General features: G+C 38.1%; 3 protein-coding genes across 3 annotated transcripts in view; 1 reads left to right on the plus strand and 2 right to left on the minus strand.

Annotated features, from left to right (window-relative positions):
• Positions 1-2547, plus strand: part of LOC111638035 — a 7561-nt gene extending 5014 nt beyond the window's left edge. Inside the window, exons 5-6 of the mRNA XM_023383658.1 lie at positions 1105-1421; positions 1485-2547. Of these exons, the coding sequence (XP_023239426.1) occupies positions 1105-1421; positions 1485-1978 (811 nt within the window). The 3' untranslated portion in view covers positions 1979-2547. The remainder of the gene's footprint in view (positions 1-1104; positions 1422-1484) is intronic.
• A 6211-nt stretch (positions 2548-8758) lies between these two features.
• LOC111638026 lies at positions 8759-9409 on the minus strand. The gene has a single exon (XM_023383649.1). It carries the CDS (start codon positions 9407-9409, stop codon positions 8759-8761), a length of 651 nt encoding a protein of 216 aa, XP_023239417.1.
• Positions 9410-10782: 1373 nt separating this feature from the next.
• Positions 10783-12192, minus strand: LOC111638027. Its single transcript, XM_023383650.1, has one exon. It carries the CDS (start codon positions 11893-11895, stop codon positions 10783-10785), a length of 1113 nt encoding a protein of 370 aa, XP_023239418.1. The 5' UTR covers positions 11896-12192.
• Positions 12193-12784: the final 592 nt, after the last annotated feature.

Consider the following 12784-nt stretch of genomic DNA (forward strand, 5'->3'; position numbering starts at 1 on the left):
TCATATGCACATAATTAGAACATAGAAATTTGGAAAAGAGGAAAGATTAATGACGAAAAAGGACATCGCGTCGTGTCGTTAAATTTCAAAAACGTCACAGACTAGACAACAATGGTGGAAAATATGAGCGCAAGTTTCAAAGTTCCATCAACATTTTACAGCCAGAATAACTAATGGTGTCAAGTAGATTCTTCAAGGCGGATCTTTCTCGTGACTCGAAAAGGAATCGTTTTTCGCTTAGAAACAGACGAGGGAGCCAATCAGAAAACAAATTAGAGAACGGAGATTGATATAATCCCCGATCTTCAAGGACAGAGGGACTTCTTCCGTAAACTGTGCTACTGAGTACTTACACTTACACTCCAAAAAGTCCGGAGCGAAAACTCTCTGTGTGTGTCAACGCACAGAAAACGCAGAGTCCGCACAAGTGTCCATCGAAAGAGTCGTGCCGCCGACACCTCCCGACAAGTCTCCTTACCTGCCGCACCCCCGGGGCCCATCTCCGAGTGATGAGAGACAAACATCCACGACGTCCAAACAGTCGACTGTATCTAGATAATTCTAGTTCCTAGGTGTAAGTTTAATTTTATGTATAAAATAAACGGGTTTTTGTGAGATTCTTGTCATCTGTGTCTCCTCCACCACACCCACACGTGTTCGACCCTAAATCATTCTGACGCGGGATTAACGATTCCCCCCCGGAAGTCGGCGAACTTACACAATTATAGTGAGATACATAAATAAATACATAAATGAAAGACTTTTAGCCATCATCAGTGTGGAATCATCAACCGGTGAAGCTTTTTACAATATTATAAAAGAAATACAGTACTAGGAAAAAATAATTTGGACATTACCAAATGTATCGGAAATCCTACTGATGGTGCTAGTAATATGCAGGGGAAATATCGTGGGTTTTCTGCTCATATGCTAGAAGCTATCCCAGAGCATGTTCATGTATGGTGCTACGCCCGTTTTGAATTTAGTTATTTCTGACATTACTCAGTCATCAATTGCTGTAGCTATATTATTTAGTCTATTAAATTCAATAGCAATTTTCATTCGAGAATCGTACATTCGAATGAATGTGTGAATTTCTTTTAGTAAAGATACTAGGCGTAAAAAATTAAATACGATAGGAGAAACGCAATGGTGGGCCAAGGATGTAGTCTTGAAAAAAGTGTTTAGTAATTTTGCTAATCCTAAAGATGGCTTATACGTTGAATTAATATTAACATTACAGTATTTTGCTACATCAATAAACATTCAACCAAACATACGAATAAAAGCAAAATCTTTTCTAGATACGGGAAAGCGGCGCCGAACGTCACACGTACACGTTTACACGTTTAAAACGTGTGCCTCAACCTCTCTAGTAACTAGACTACTCTGTGCTAATGTGATTGATGACACATTAAAAAGTGAGTTAATTTAAAACCTAAAAATACTTTATGTACAAAAATTAATGCATTATATATTTTTAGTTGTCCTTGACAGACGTGTCAATAATAAATGCAGTATTGGCCATTTTGAACTGGGTTATCAAGGTGATGTTTTACCATGGACTGAATTCAGTGATAGAACATTAGTTCTAACTGGAAAGAAGATAGAAAAACCCATCAGAAACTCAACCAAACTTTCAGTATCAAGTAATCTGATGACAAATAAAAGCACTGTAAAAGAAGGAAAATCAAAATTCGAAGAAGAAGTATATTGTGCAAAATTAATACTGTGGTGTGCATCAAACCTTTATAGGAACATACAAAATTATAAATTCAAAAATTCCTATGTGGATAAAATTGTGAACGACATCAAAAACTGTGAAAAGTACAACTATTATTCAGTTTGTAATGGTTCTATACCTGCAAAAACACATTACATTGTCCCTCAACATTTTGGCAATTCAAAAAATAAAAATAAATCTTTTACAATTTTTGAGAAGGCTAATATAAGAATAGTGATGACAGAAAATGTATGAAACAGAACAATATTGACAAATTATTCAAGTCAGAAACTAATTCAAAAGAAGGAAATTTAAAGGAGATAATCAATCAACAGAAATTAAAGACTGAGGAAAGCAAAGTGCTTATGAAAAATTCAGAATGTCTGAATTTACGTCAAGCAACATCAAAGACTAAATCAACAGAGAAAGTACAGAAAATGCTTCCAAAAATTAATACATTATCACAGTTTCAAATTACAAAAAGTATACAAAGTAAAGAAATGAATATAATGAAAAGAAAGAAAACTCTTTCTAACATATTAAATGAATTTAAATATTCAAAAAGTTACAGATCTTTGATTGATGGCTGCAGAAAACCAACTCCACAAGACATAAATAAAACAACTTCTGTAGAAAGAAAACTTAGTTTATTATTAAAACGTATTAAAGAAAAAAATAAATTTCTAAACGATAATTCAGATACTAAAATTAAAGATATTGAAAGACCATTAAATCTGCAGAAATTCTCTTTAAAACAATCCAAACCAATTCCTCCAATTTCCAAAATCAATCAAAAACAGCAAACTTAGAAGATAAGCAAGAACAATTTTTTTACATCATGAAAAATTAATAATTAATAATTATCAATGAAAATATTTGTACAGATAATTAAATTAAATAAATTAAATTTTTTTAAATTTCTGATTTTTATTTATATAAATATGACTGACCTATCAAAAAATAAGTAATTTTAAAAACTGTAGATATGCAACAACTTTTAAATACATTGTCAATTGATTGCACTTACTTTCTGTCTATTAATTACAGTTAATTCTCAATATTTGAAAAGTGTATAAACATAATTCTTTTACCTTTATGTTTAGTAGAAATGGCTTTGAAAAATATTGAAATTCAATCAGTTGCAATTTTGCTCTTTGTTTGTGGTTATCATTCAGCATTCTATCACTCCAAAAAACAGTAAAAGCTAGTTATAGTATATTTTATGCACTTTTTGGTTCTGAAAAAATAGATATTTTATTTTTAATGCTTTTAGATTAATCATAAGATACAGGGTGAACAAACAACTTTACTTGTGAGGAGTAGACTAGGCTTTGTGATGCCCGACTGACTCATCATATGCCCTAGGTTTATTTAATTTTGAATGTTATTACACTCGANCCCAACAAAATTTTACAAAGAAATTTCTCGCAGTAAGATGGCAAAAAAACTTACGAATTTTAATCACTATAGAGTGAGAACTAGGTTCACATGAGATCAAAGCCTGAAGTGTACTAACTGAGTCAGTGTAAATATCACAGCAACTATGACCTTTCCTATTTATATACTTTAAAGCTAAATAAATAGCATGGAACTCTGCAGAAAAGATGGAAGAATTCAATGCAATTTGTTCTGCCACTATTTCATCCTGGCAGATGAAGGCTGAGCCAACGTAATCATCAGATTTAGATCCATCTGTATAAATAGGAATTAAATTCCTGTCACAATGTTGAATTTCTGCAAAGTGCTGTCTGTAGATCAAGTCTGGGGTGGATTCCTTTGGAAATTGCTTTAAGCTAAAGTCAACATTTATCACAGGGATTGACCAAGGAGATATATTACAGACCTCTAGCTGTGAAATTTTGCCTGTGTTCAGATCAATTGTGCTGCTCACATTCTCCATTCTTATGGCGAATGAAGGGACACAGCTTGGGCGAGCTTCAAATAACCTTTTCAGCTGAGTATCTAATACTGTACAATCAACTGAAAGCTTAAAGTAAGATTTCTGTTTTATATAGTAAAATAGAGACAACTGTTCTCTCCTGAGAGATAGTGGAGGCTCATAAGCTTCCACATACAAGCTTTGTACAGGACAAGTTCGAAAAGCACCAGTGCACAAACGTAGTGCTTGGTGGTGAATTGGATCCAGTATTGGTTGGTTGGTTTTTGTTTATTGGCACAAGAGCCGTATAGGCTATGCTGCGCCAGGGCAAATGGTTAAAAGATTTTAAACATGATAAATAACTAACATATGACAGTAATAACTAAATAAATAAACAACAACAACGAAAATAAAAATACACATAGTAAGTACAAACAGACAACAACATGCAAAAATAAAATAAATATATAAGTAAATAATTAATTAAATTTCTTTATACAAATTAATGACTTTTAAAAAGTCCAATACATTACAATGATTTGGTCTCTGGACCAGAATCTCTTTGAAACTTGCATTTCCAAAATGCTGTCTATGACTGTTCTCAAAGGCAGAGCAATCGAGCAGTATGTGTTTAACACTTAGAGAGCAGTTGCAATACTGGCATACTAATTGCTCTTCATCCTTCAAAAGGTATTGATGAGTCAACCGAGTATGTCCAATCCTCAGACGAGTAAAAATAACCTCAGATCTCCTGTCGTAATATTTATTATGTGTCCAATTTTCTATCATAGGTTTGATCTCATGTAGTTTATTGTGGACTTGTACATTCCACACTTTTTGCCATCTCTCTGCTCGTCATTTTTTAACTACTAGCTTCAAATCAGCTCCTTCAATACGCATTATATGCTGTGAAGGACTAGCTGACTTTGCAGCTGCATCAGCTACTTCATTTCCTCTTATACCTACATGGCCTGGGACCCAACAAAATTTTATAGAGAAATTCATTGCAAGAAGATGGCAAAACAATTTACGAATTTTAATCACTATGGAGTGGGAACTAGGTTCACATGAAATCAAAGCCTTAAGGTAACTAACTGAGTCAGTATAAATCACGCAACAACGATGACCTTTTCTGAATACATACTTTAAAGCTAGATAAATAGCCTGCAGCTCTGCAGTAAAGATAAATGAATTCGATTCAATTTGTTCTGCCACGATTTCATCCTGGTAAACAAAAGCTGAGCCAACATAATCATCCGATTTAGAACCGTCAGTATAAATAGGAATTAAATTCTTGTCTTGGTATTGAATTTCTGCAAAGTGCTGTATGTAGATATAGTCTGGAGTGGATTCCTTAGGAAACTGCTTTAAGCTAAAGTCAACATTTATCTCAGGGGTTGACCAAGGTGGTATACTATCAACCTAAGCCTGTGAAATGTTGCTTGTATTCAGGTCAATCGAGCTGCTTGCATTCTCCATTCTTATGTTGAATGTAGGGACACAGCTTGGGCGAGCTACAAATAATGTTATCACTTGCATGTCTGATATCGTACAGTCAACTGATGGTTTAGCTTGAAATTTCTGCTTAATGTATAAAAAAGAGACAACTGTTCTCTCCTGAGAGATAGTGGGGGCTCATAAGCATCCACGTACAAACTTTGGACAGGAGAAGTTCGAAATGCACCAGTGCACAAACGCAGTGCTTGATAGTGGATTGGATCCAGCATCCGAAGAGTAAATTCTCGCGCAGAGCCATAGACAATACATCCATAGTCCAGCTTAGAGCGGACAAGGGCCCTATTAATCCTGAGCATAGAAACTTTGTCTGCTCCCCAGGATGAGCAGCATAGGACCTTTAAAAGGTTTAGAGATTTTAAACATCTATTCTTCAAGTTGCGCAAGTGTGGCAAGAATGTCAGTTTTTGATCAAACCAAACACCTAAAAACAGCCTCATTCACAATTCGGATTTTAACCCCATTAAAATACATTTCAGGGTCCAGGTGCAAACCACGCCTTCGGCAAAAGTGAATGCACGAGGTCTTCTCTACGTTGAAACTAAAACCATTGGTCTTGGACCAATTTTCTATGCGATTTAGGGAGGTTTGCAGTTGTCTCTCAATGAAACTCATGTTGCTAGACTGGCAGGAGATCTGAAAGTCATCCACATACAGAGAGTGTTTCACAATGCAACCGTAGTCCATCTTAGAGCAGACAAGGGCCCTATAAATCCTGAGCATAGAAACTTTGTCTGCTCCCCAAAATGAGCAGCACAGTACCTTTAAAAGGTTTACAGATTTTAAACATCTACTCTTCAGGTTGCGTAAGTACGGCAAAAATGTCAGTTTTGGGTCGTAATAAACACCCAAAAACTTAGCCTCATTCACCATTGGAATTTTATCGCCATTTGTGAATTTCAGGATCCAGGTGCAAACCACACCTTCGGCAGAAGTGAATGCACGATGTCTTTGCTGCATTAAACGTAAACCCATTGGTCTTGGACCAATTATATATGCGATTTAAAAAGGTTTGAAGTTGTCTCTCAATGGAACTCATATTACTAGACTGATAGGAGATCTGAAAGTCATCCACATACAAAGAGTGTTTCACACTGGGAGGGAGACAGTTAGCTATGCTGTTAATTTTAATTAGGAACAGAGTCACACTCAAAATAGAACCGTGAGGAACACCTTCTTCTTGTATGAAGAGCCTAGATAAAGTGTTGCCCATCCTAACTTGAAATCTTCGATTCTGTAGGAAGTTTTTTATAAAAATTGGCAAATTACCCGCAATCTGAATTGGTGTAGATCACAAAGTATCCCGTATCGCCAACAGCGATCATAGGCCTTCTCTATGTCAAAAAACACAGACACTAAGTGCTGTCGTCTAACAAACGCTTCGCGAATAGATGTTTCAAGGTTTACCAGGTTATCAGTGGTACTTCTGTTCCTACGGAAACCACTCTGATGTGGTGAAAAGTATTCCTTTTTCTCTAAGAGATACATTAGACGCCTGTTTACTATTCTCTCGAAAAGTTTACAGAGACAACTTGTCAGAGAAATTGGTCTGTAATTAGAGGGATTCTTGTGATCTTTACCAGGTTTGGGAATGGGAATAATGATTGATAGATCCAAGAGTCGGGAAAAGTATGTTCTGTCCATATTCTGTTAAACAGATTCAGAACATTACAAAGAGAATTGTCTGAAAGATTTTTAATCACGCTGTAGTGGATTTTATCCGGACCTACAGCAGTATTCCCCGAGCGAGAGATTGCTGTATGTAGTTCTATGCTGGTGAATGGCACATTATATTCCTCATTAGATGAAAAGTGAAAGTTTAAATATTGTTTTTCACTTTCAGCTTTATAAGCTTGGAAATTCCTAGTAAACATTACATTGCTGGATGAAGAAGAAAACGTTTCACCCAACAAATTGGCAATACCCTGTATATCGCAGATTATTGTGCCATTATTTTCCAGCATGGACAGAGAGTGGGAAGCATATTTTCCATTAATTTTATGGATTTTATCCCAGACTGCTTTTGAGCTAGTGGAAGATGTCATACTAGAGACATACTTCCTCCAAGAATCCCTTTGGCTTTGCCTTCTAATTCTTCTGGCATTTGCCTTTGCTTTTTTAAAAGCAGTGAAATTACTAGCAGTGGGGGTATCTTCTGAAAATCCCCCATGCTTTCTATTGTGCTTTAAATGCTGCCTCGCAATTCTGATCCCACTATGGTTTCAGATGCTTTGAATATCTGGTTGATGTTTTCCCCATTGTTTTTTCAGCTGCCTGTATAATACTAAAAGTGACAACTTCAACTGCATCATTGATATCAGCAGTATTGACCATTTCCTCAGTGATGTTAGCCAAAGAGGAGAATGCAGGCCAATCTGCCGTTTCCAGTTTCCAGCGTGGTGGACGGGCTGTTTCACAGCTTTCTCTGCCTCGATATTTTAGAAATATTGGGAAATGGTCACTAGAGAGTGGATTAGATCCAACCTCCCATGTAAATGCTGAAAACAGATTCGGAGTTGCTAATGATAGATCAATGGCAGTGAACGTTCTTGATGGGGCATGGAAATATGTCACTTCTCCAGTATTGAATAGATACAATTGATGATTACCTATAAATCTCTCAATGGCTCTGCCTCGACGATTGATGTCGGGACTGCCCCACATAGGATTGTGGCCATTAAAATCACCAAGTAAAAGGAATGGTGTTGGCAACTGTTCAACTAATGCATCCAATTCATCCTCGTTCACTCTGACATCTGGTGGCAAGTATATAGAACAAACTGTGACAGTTACTCCAATTGAAATTCTGACTGCCACAGCTTGCAAATCAGTTGTTATTTGTATCGGCAAAAATGGGATGTGATTTGAAACGACAATAGCCACACCTCCACTGACACGGTTGTGACTATCATCATCCTTGCGGTAGAGATCAAACCCTTTTAAAGTTGTACTATCTCCAGGTTTTAGATGTGTTTCCTGAAGTGCCACACAGAGAGGTGAAATATATGATGTCAAGTGTTTAATGTCAGAGAAATTGTTGCGGAAACCACGACAGTTCCATTGGATTATTTTATAATCCATTATGTGTTTGAGGCAGCAGTCTTCGTAAAAGTGTCCCTCTTCAATTTAACTGAGGATTTTCCTTTTGAAGGGGAGGGTGGTTGGGTCCCCTCCATATGATTCTCTTCATCAGAAATATCAGAGAACTCGCTCATGGATTGAGTCTCAGATCTCTTTGATTTAGAGAGGGCTGCTTTCAATTTTTGTTTGTTCAGTGGGTTCTTATTAGCCTTTTTAGAACTCACATGTCTGGTTGTTACCCCTGTTTTAGTTACAAGAGTTTTGGTCTTTGTGTTTGCCGTTTCTTCTGCTTGTGTAGGTGGGATCAGTAAACATCTTGCATGGCGAATAAGAGATTCACTTGGTGATACAGAAATATCTGTTTGAACTCCACATATTTTCGTGGATTTCAAAACAGAAGCAAATGTTTTTTGTTTTAATGTTGTAGTTTGAGAGACCATGCAGCGGGCTTCTGGGTATGGTATATTATTTGTGATTTTTACTCGTTGAATCTCCTTTTCTCTCTGCCATGCAGAACATTTCCTTCAGTATGCAGGATGGGCATCTTTACAATTCACACATCATGGATTATTGGTGCACTCGGTACTCTCGTGACCTTCAGTTCCACACTGTGCGCATGTGCTTTTCCCACGGCAGGATGTTTGTGAATGTCCAAATCGCTGGCATTTGAAGCAACGCAGCGGATTTGGAACATACAGACGAATTGGGCACCGCAGATAACCTGCTGTGATAGCAGATGGCAAAGTTGGTTTGTTAAAGGTTAAAATTAAGTGTTTAGTAGGAATTAACTTGCCATCTCGACTAATGGAAATGCGTTGAACAGCAGTAACACCTTGATCTGAAAGACCAATCTGGATATCTGATTCATCCTCAGACATCAGATCAATTTCAGATATCACACCACGTGAAGAGTTCAAACTTGTATGTGGTGTGATGGTGACTTGTATGTCTCCTAGAGACTTCATTCTCAAAAGTTTTTCTGACTGTTGAGGGGAGGCTGTTTCCAGAAGTAGATCTCCTGACCTCAATTTTTGGATTTTTTTAAGGTGCCCAATGGTCGACTCAAAAAGTTTCTGGATTAAAAAAAGAGAGCGTTTAGACAAAGGTGTTTCTCCTGTAGTGTGAACAATAAGGTGGGTTGGTTGATTGGAGGAATTGACCTCCTTTGTTAACAGTGCATTGGTCGATGTTTTAGATTTTAGAGAATCCATATTTAGAGAAAATTATTCAGCTCCTAGTGACCCCACCCACCATGGGGCCCAACAAGGGGATGCCGTCACATGTGAGACTCCCATAGACCGTCACACCAGGGTTTCCCAGGAGCTATACCCTCACAATGCAGTCAAGAAGAGCACATCTTGTCTGACCTGTCTGCCTGGTCTGCATCAATCGGTTGGCTCCAAGCCGAGGTCAAGAATGACTCAACGACCAGCCGATTGACTCAAACGGAGCCTGATTTGAGCCTCCCGTTTATCCGAAGCAGGGGCCAAAGCAGTGTGTTGGGGACGATATGTTGCCCCTCAACTACCAGGATCCCCCTTTCCGGCATACGAGACACCATGCACGGCAAACACGTGGGTGGGCGTTCAGATCCCAGGGATGGTAAAGAAGAGTTACTAAACCATCTCTGGGAGGTCCCCTCACCACGGACAGGAACCCACACCGAGGGGCCACACAGAGAGATGAAGTAGAGGATGTCAAGTGTTTAATGTCAGAAAAGTTGTTGCAGAAACCACGACAGTTCCATTGGGTTATTTTATAACCCATTATGTGTTTGAGGCAGCATTCTTTGCAAGGGTATCCTCTTTAATTTAACAGGCGGTTTCTCTTTTGAAGGTGACTTTGGTTTTGAAACCTCCATATAAGGCTCTTCATCAGATATGTCAGAAAACTCACTCATAGATTGAGCTTCTGATTTTTTTGAGACTGTAGAGAGGGCTGCTTTCACTCTTTGTTTACCATATTTCAAAAAACTGGTTATTTAATTCAATTATATCCAACTCACCACATAAACCATATCCAGTTCAAAATCCAGCAGAAAAATTCTTTCTACGAACGTTTTCGTCTATATTTAATAGACATCCTCAGGTATTAAGGAGATGGAACTAACGGCTAGTAGAATCGAACGTCTTTGAAAGTTCCGTTTATTGACGTAATTCGAATATGATGCGTTAAAATTAAAATTATGTAAAATATTTAAACCATATCCGACTAAATAATCAATAGATTTCACGTAGATCATGAGGTAAATTTCCTCCGTAATTTAAAATATCTTCAATGCACGTTTTAATCATTGGAATTTAATTCAAACATGGCGTGCCATGCTACGGAAAGCGTATCGGTTTCTTTGAAATTAATACCGACGCCTTTTTTAATTGCCATGTTTGAATTAAATCCCAATGATTAAAACGCGCATTGAAGATATTTTAAATTACGGAAGAAATTTATGTCATGATCTACGTGAAATCTATTGATTATTTATTCGGATATGGTTTAAATATTTTACATAATTTTAATTTTAATGCATCATATTCGAATTACGTCAATAAACGGAACTTTCAAAGACGTTCGATTCTACTAGCCGTTAGTTCCATCTTCTTAATACCTGAGGATGTCTATTAAATATAGACGAAAACGTTCGTAGAAAGAATTTTTCTGCTGGATTTTGCACTCTTTGTTTGTTAAGTGGGTTCTTACTGGCTTTTTTAGAACCCACATTTCTGGTTGTTACTCCCATTTTAGTTACAGAGGTTTTGGTCTTTGTGTTCTCCTTTTCTTCTGATTGCGCAGATGGAATCAATAAGCATTTTGCATGGCGAGTAAGAGATTCACTTGGGCATACAGAAATATCTGTTTGAACCCCACATGTCTTGATAGATTTCAACACAGCAGCAAAGGTTTTTTGTTTCGTTGGTGGACTTGGGGTGACCATACGACGGGCCTCTGTGTATGATATATTATTTATGGTTTTTAACCGTTGAACCTCTTTTTCTCTCTGCCATGCAGGGCACTTCTGAGAGTAGGAAGGATGGACATCTCTACAGTTCACACAGCATGGGGTACTTTTACATTCAGTACTAACGTGGTCTTCACTCCCACACTGTGCGCATACGCTTTTGCCTCGGCAGAATGTTTGTGAATGTCCAAACCGCTGGCATTTCAAGCAACACAGCGGATTTGGAATGTACGGGCGGACAGGACAGCGCAGATATCCTGCAGTAATGAAAGATGGCAATGTCGATTTGTTAAATGTTAAAATTAAGTGTTTGGTAGCAATTAACTTGCCATCTCGACGAATGGAGATGCGTCGAACGGCAGTTACACCTTGATCAGAAAGGCCGATCTGAATATCTGATTCATCTTCAGACATCAGATCGATCTCTGATATCACACCACGTGATGAGTTTAGACTTCCATGTGGGGTGACAGTTACTTCTATATCTCCGAGTGTCTTAATTGCCAAAAGTTTTGCAGACTGTTCAGGTGAGGCTCTTTCTAGAAGCAGATCTCCTGACCTCAATTTTTGTATTTTTTTCAAATTTCCAACTGTAGATTCAAACAGCTTCTGGATGAGAAAAGGAGAACATTTTGATAGAGGTGTTTGTCCAGTAGCATGGACTATGAAGTAGGTTGGCTGACTGGAAATGATTTGTTTCCTTGTAGAATTGTCTGTAGTTTTTGTTTTTTGATGATCCATGATTATGTAATATTAATTCAGCTCCCAGTGACCCCACCCACCATGGGGCCCAACGAGGGGATGCTGTCACATGAGAGATTCCCATAGACCGTCACACCAGGGTTTCCCAGGAGCTATACCCTCACAATGCAGTCAAGAAGAGCACATCTTGTCTGACGTGTCCGCCCGGTCTGCATCAATCGGTTGACTCCAAGCCGAGGTCAAGAATGACTCAATGACCAGCCGACTGACTCAAACGGAGCCTGATTTGAGCCTCCCGTTTATCCGAAGCAGGGGCCAAAGCAGTGTGTTGGGGACGTTATGTTGCCCCTCAACTACCAGGATCCCCCTTTCCAGCATACGGGATATCACGCACGGCAAACACGTGGATGGGCGTTCAGATCCCAGGGATGGTAAAGAAGACTTACTAAACCATCTCTGGGAGGTCCCCTCACCACGGACAGGAACCCACACTGAGGGGAATTGTAAAACCAATCGTGAAATAAAACACCTGTTACCCATGCCTTTTTATTTGCTCGCCAGAAAACAGACAGAGCTGATTTGTCAACTCCCTTCATTGCTCGTGGGTTTAATGAATGGTTAATTAACATGGGCTTTGTAACGTTATCTCCAGATGCGTTTGAACATAAAAGTAGAGTGATCCTATCCTTGGAAACCTTAAATCCTGAAGCAGACTTTTCATTTTTCGAGATGTAAGTGCGTCTGGGCATTTTCTTCCAATATAGGCATTATATACCTGATCTGCAGTGTAATTTCCATCTTCTACAATTTTTAGAAAATTCTCTCAGAATCTCTGGGCTGCTTCTATGTCGGCTGATGCGCTTTCTCCCACAGCTTTGACATTGCGCAAGGAAAATCGATTTCTAAATCTGTTAAACCAACCTTTACT

This window comes from Centruroides sculpturatus, unplaced genomic scaffold (assembly GCF_000671375.1).
Source record: "Centruroides sculpturatus isolate CEXI.00-Female unplaced genomic scaffold, Cexi_2.0 scaffold860, whole genome shotgun sequence".
Lineage (NCBI taxonomy): Eukaryota > Metazoa > Arthropoda > Arachnida > Scorpiones > Buthidae > Centruroides > Centruroides sculpturatus.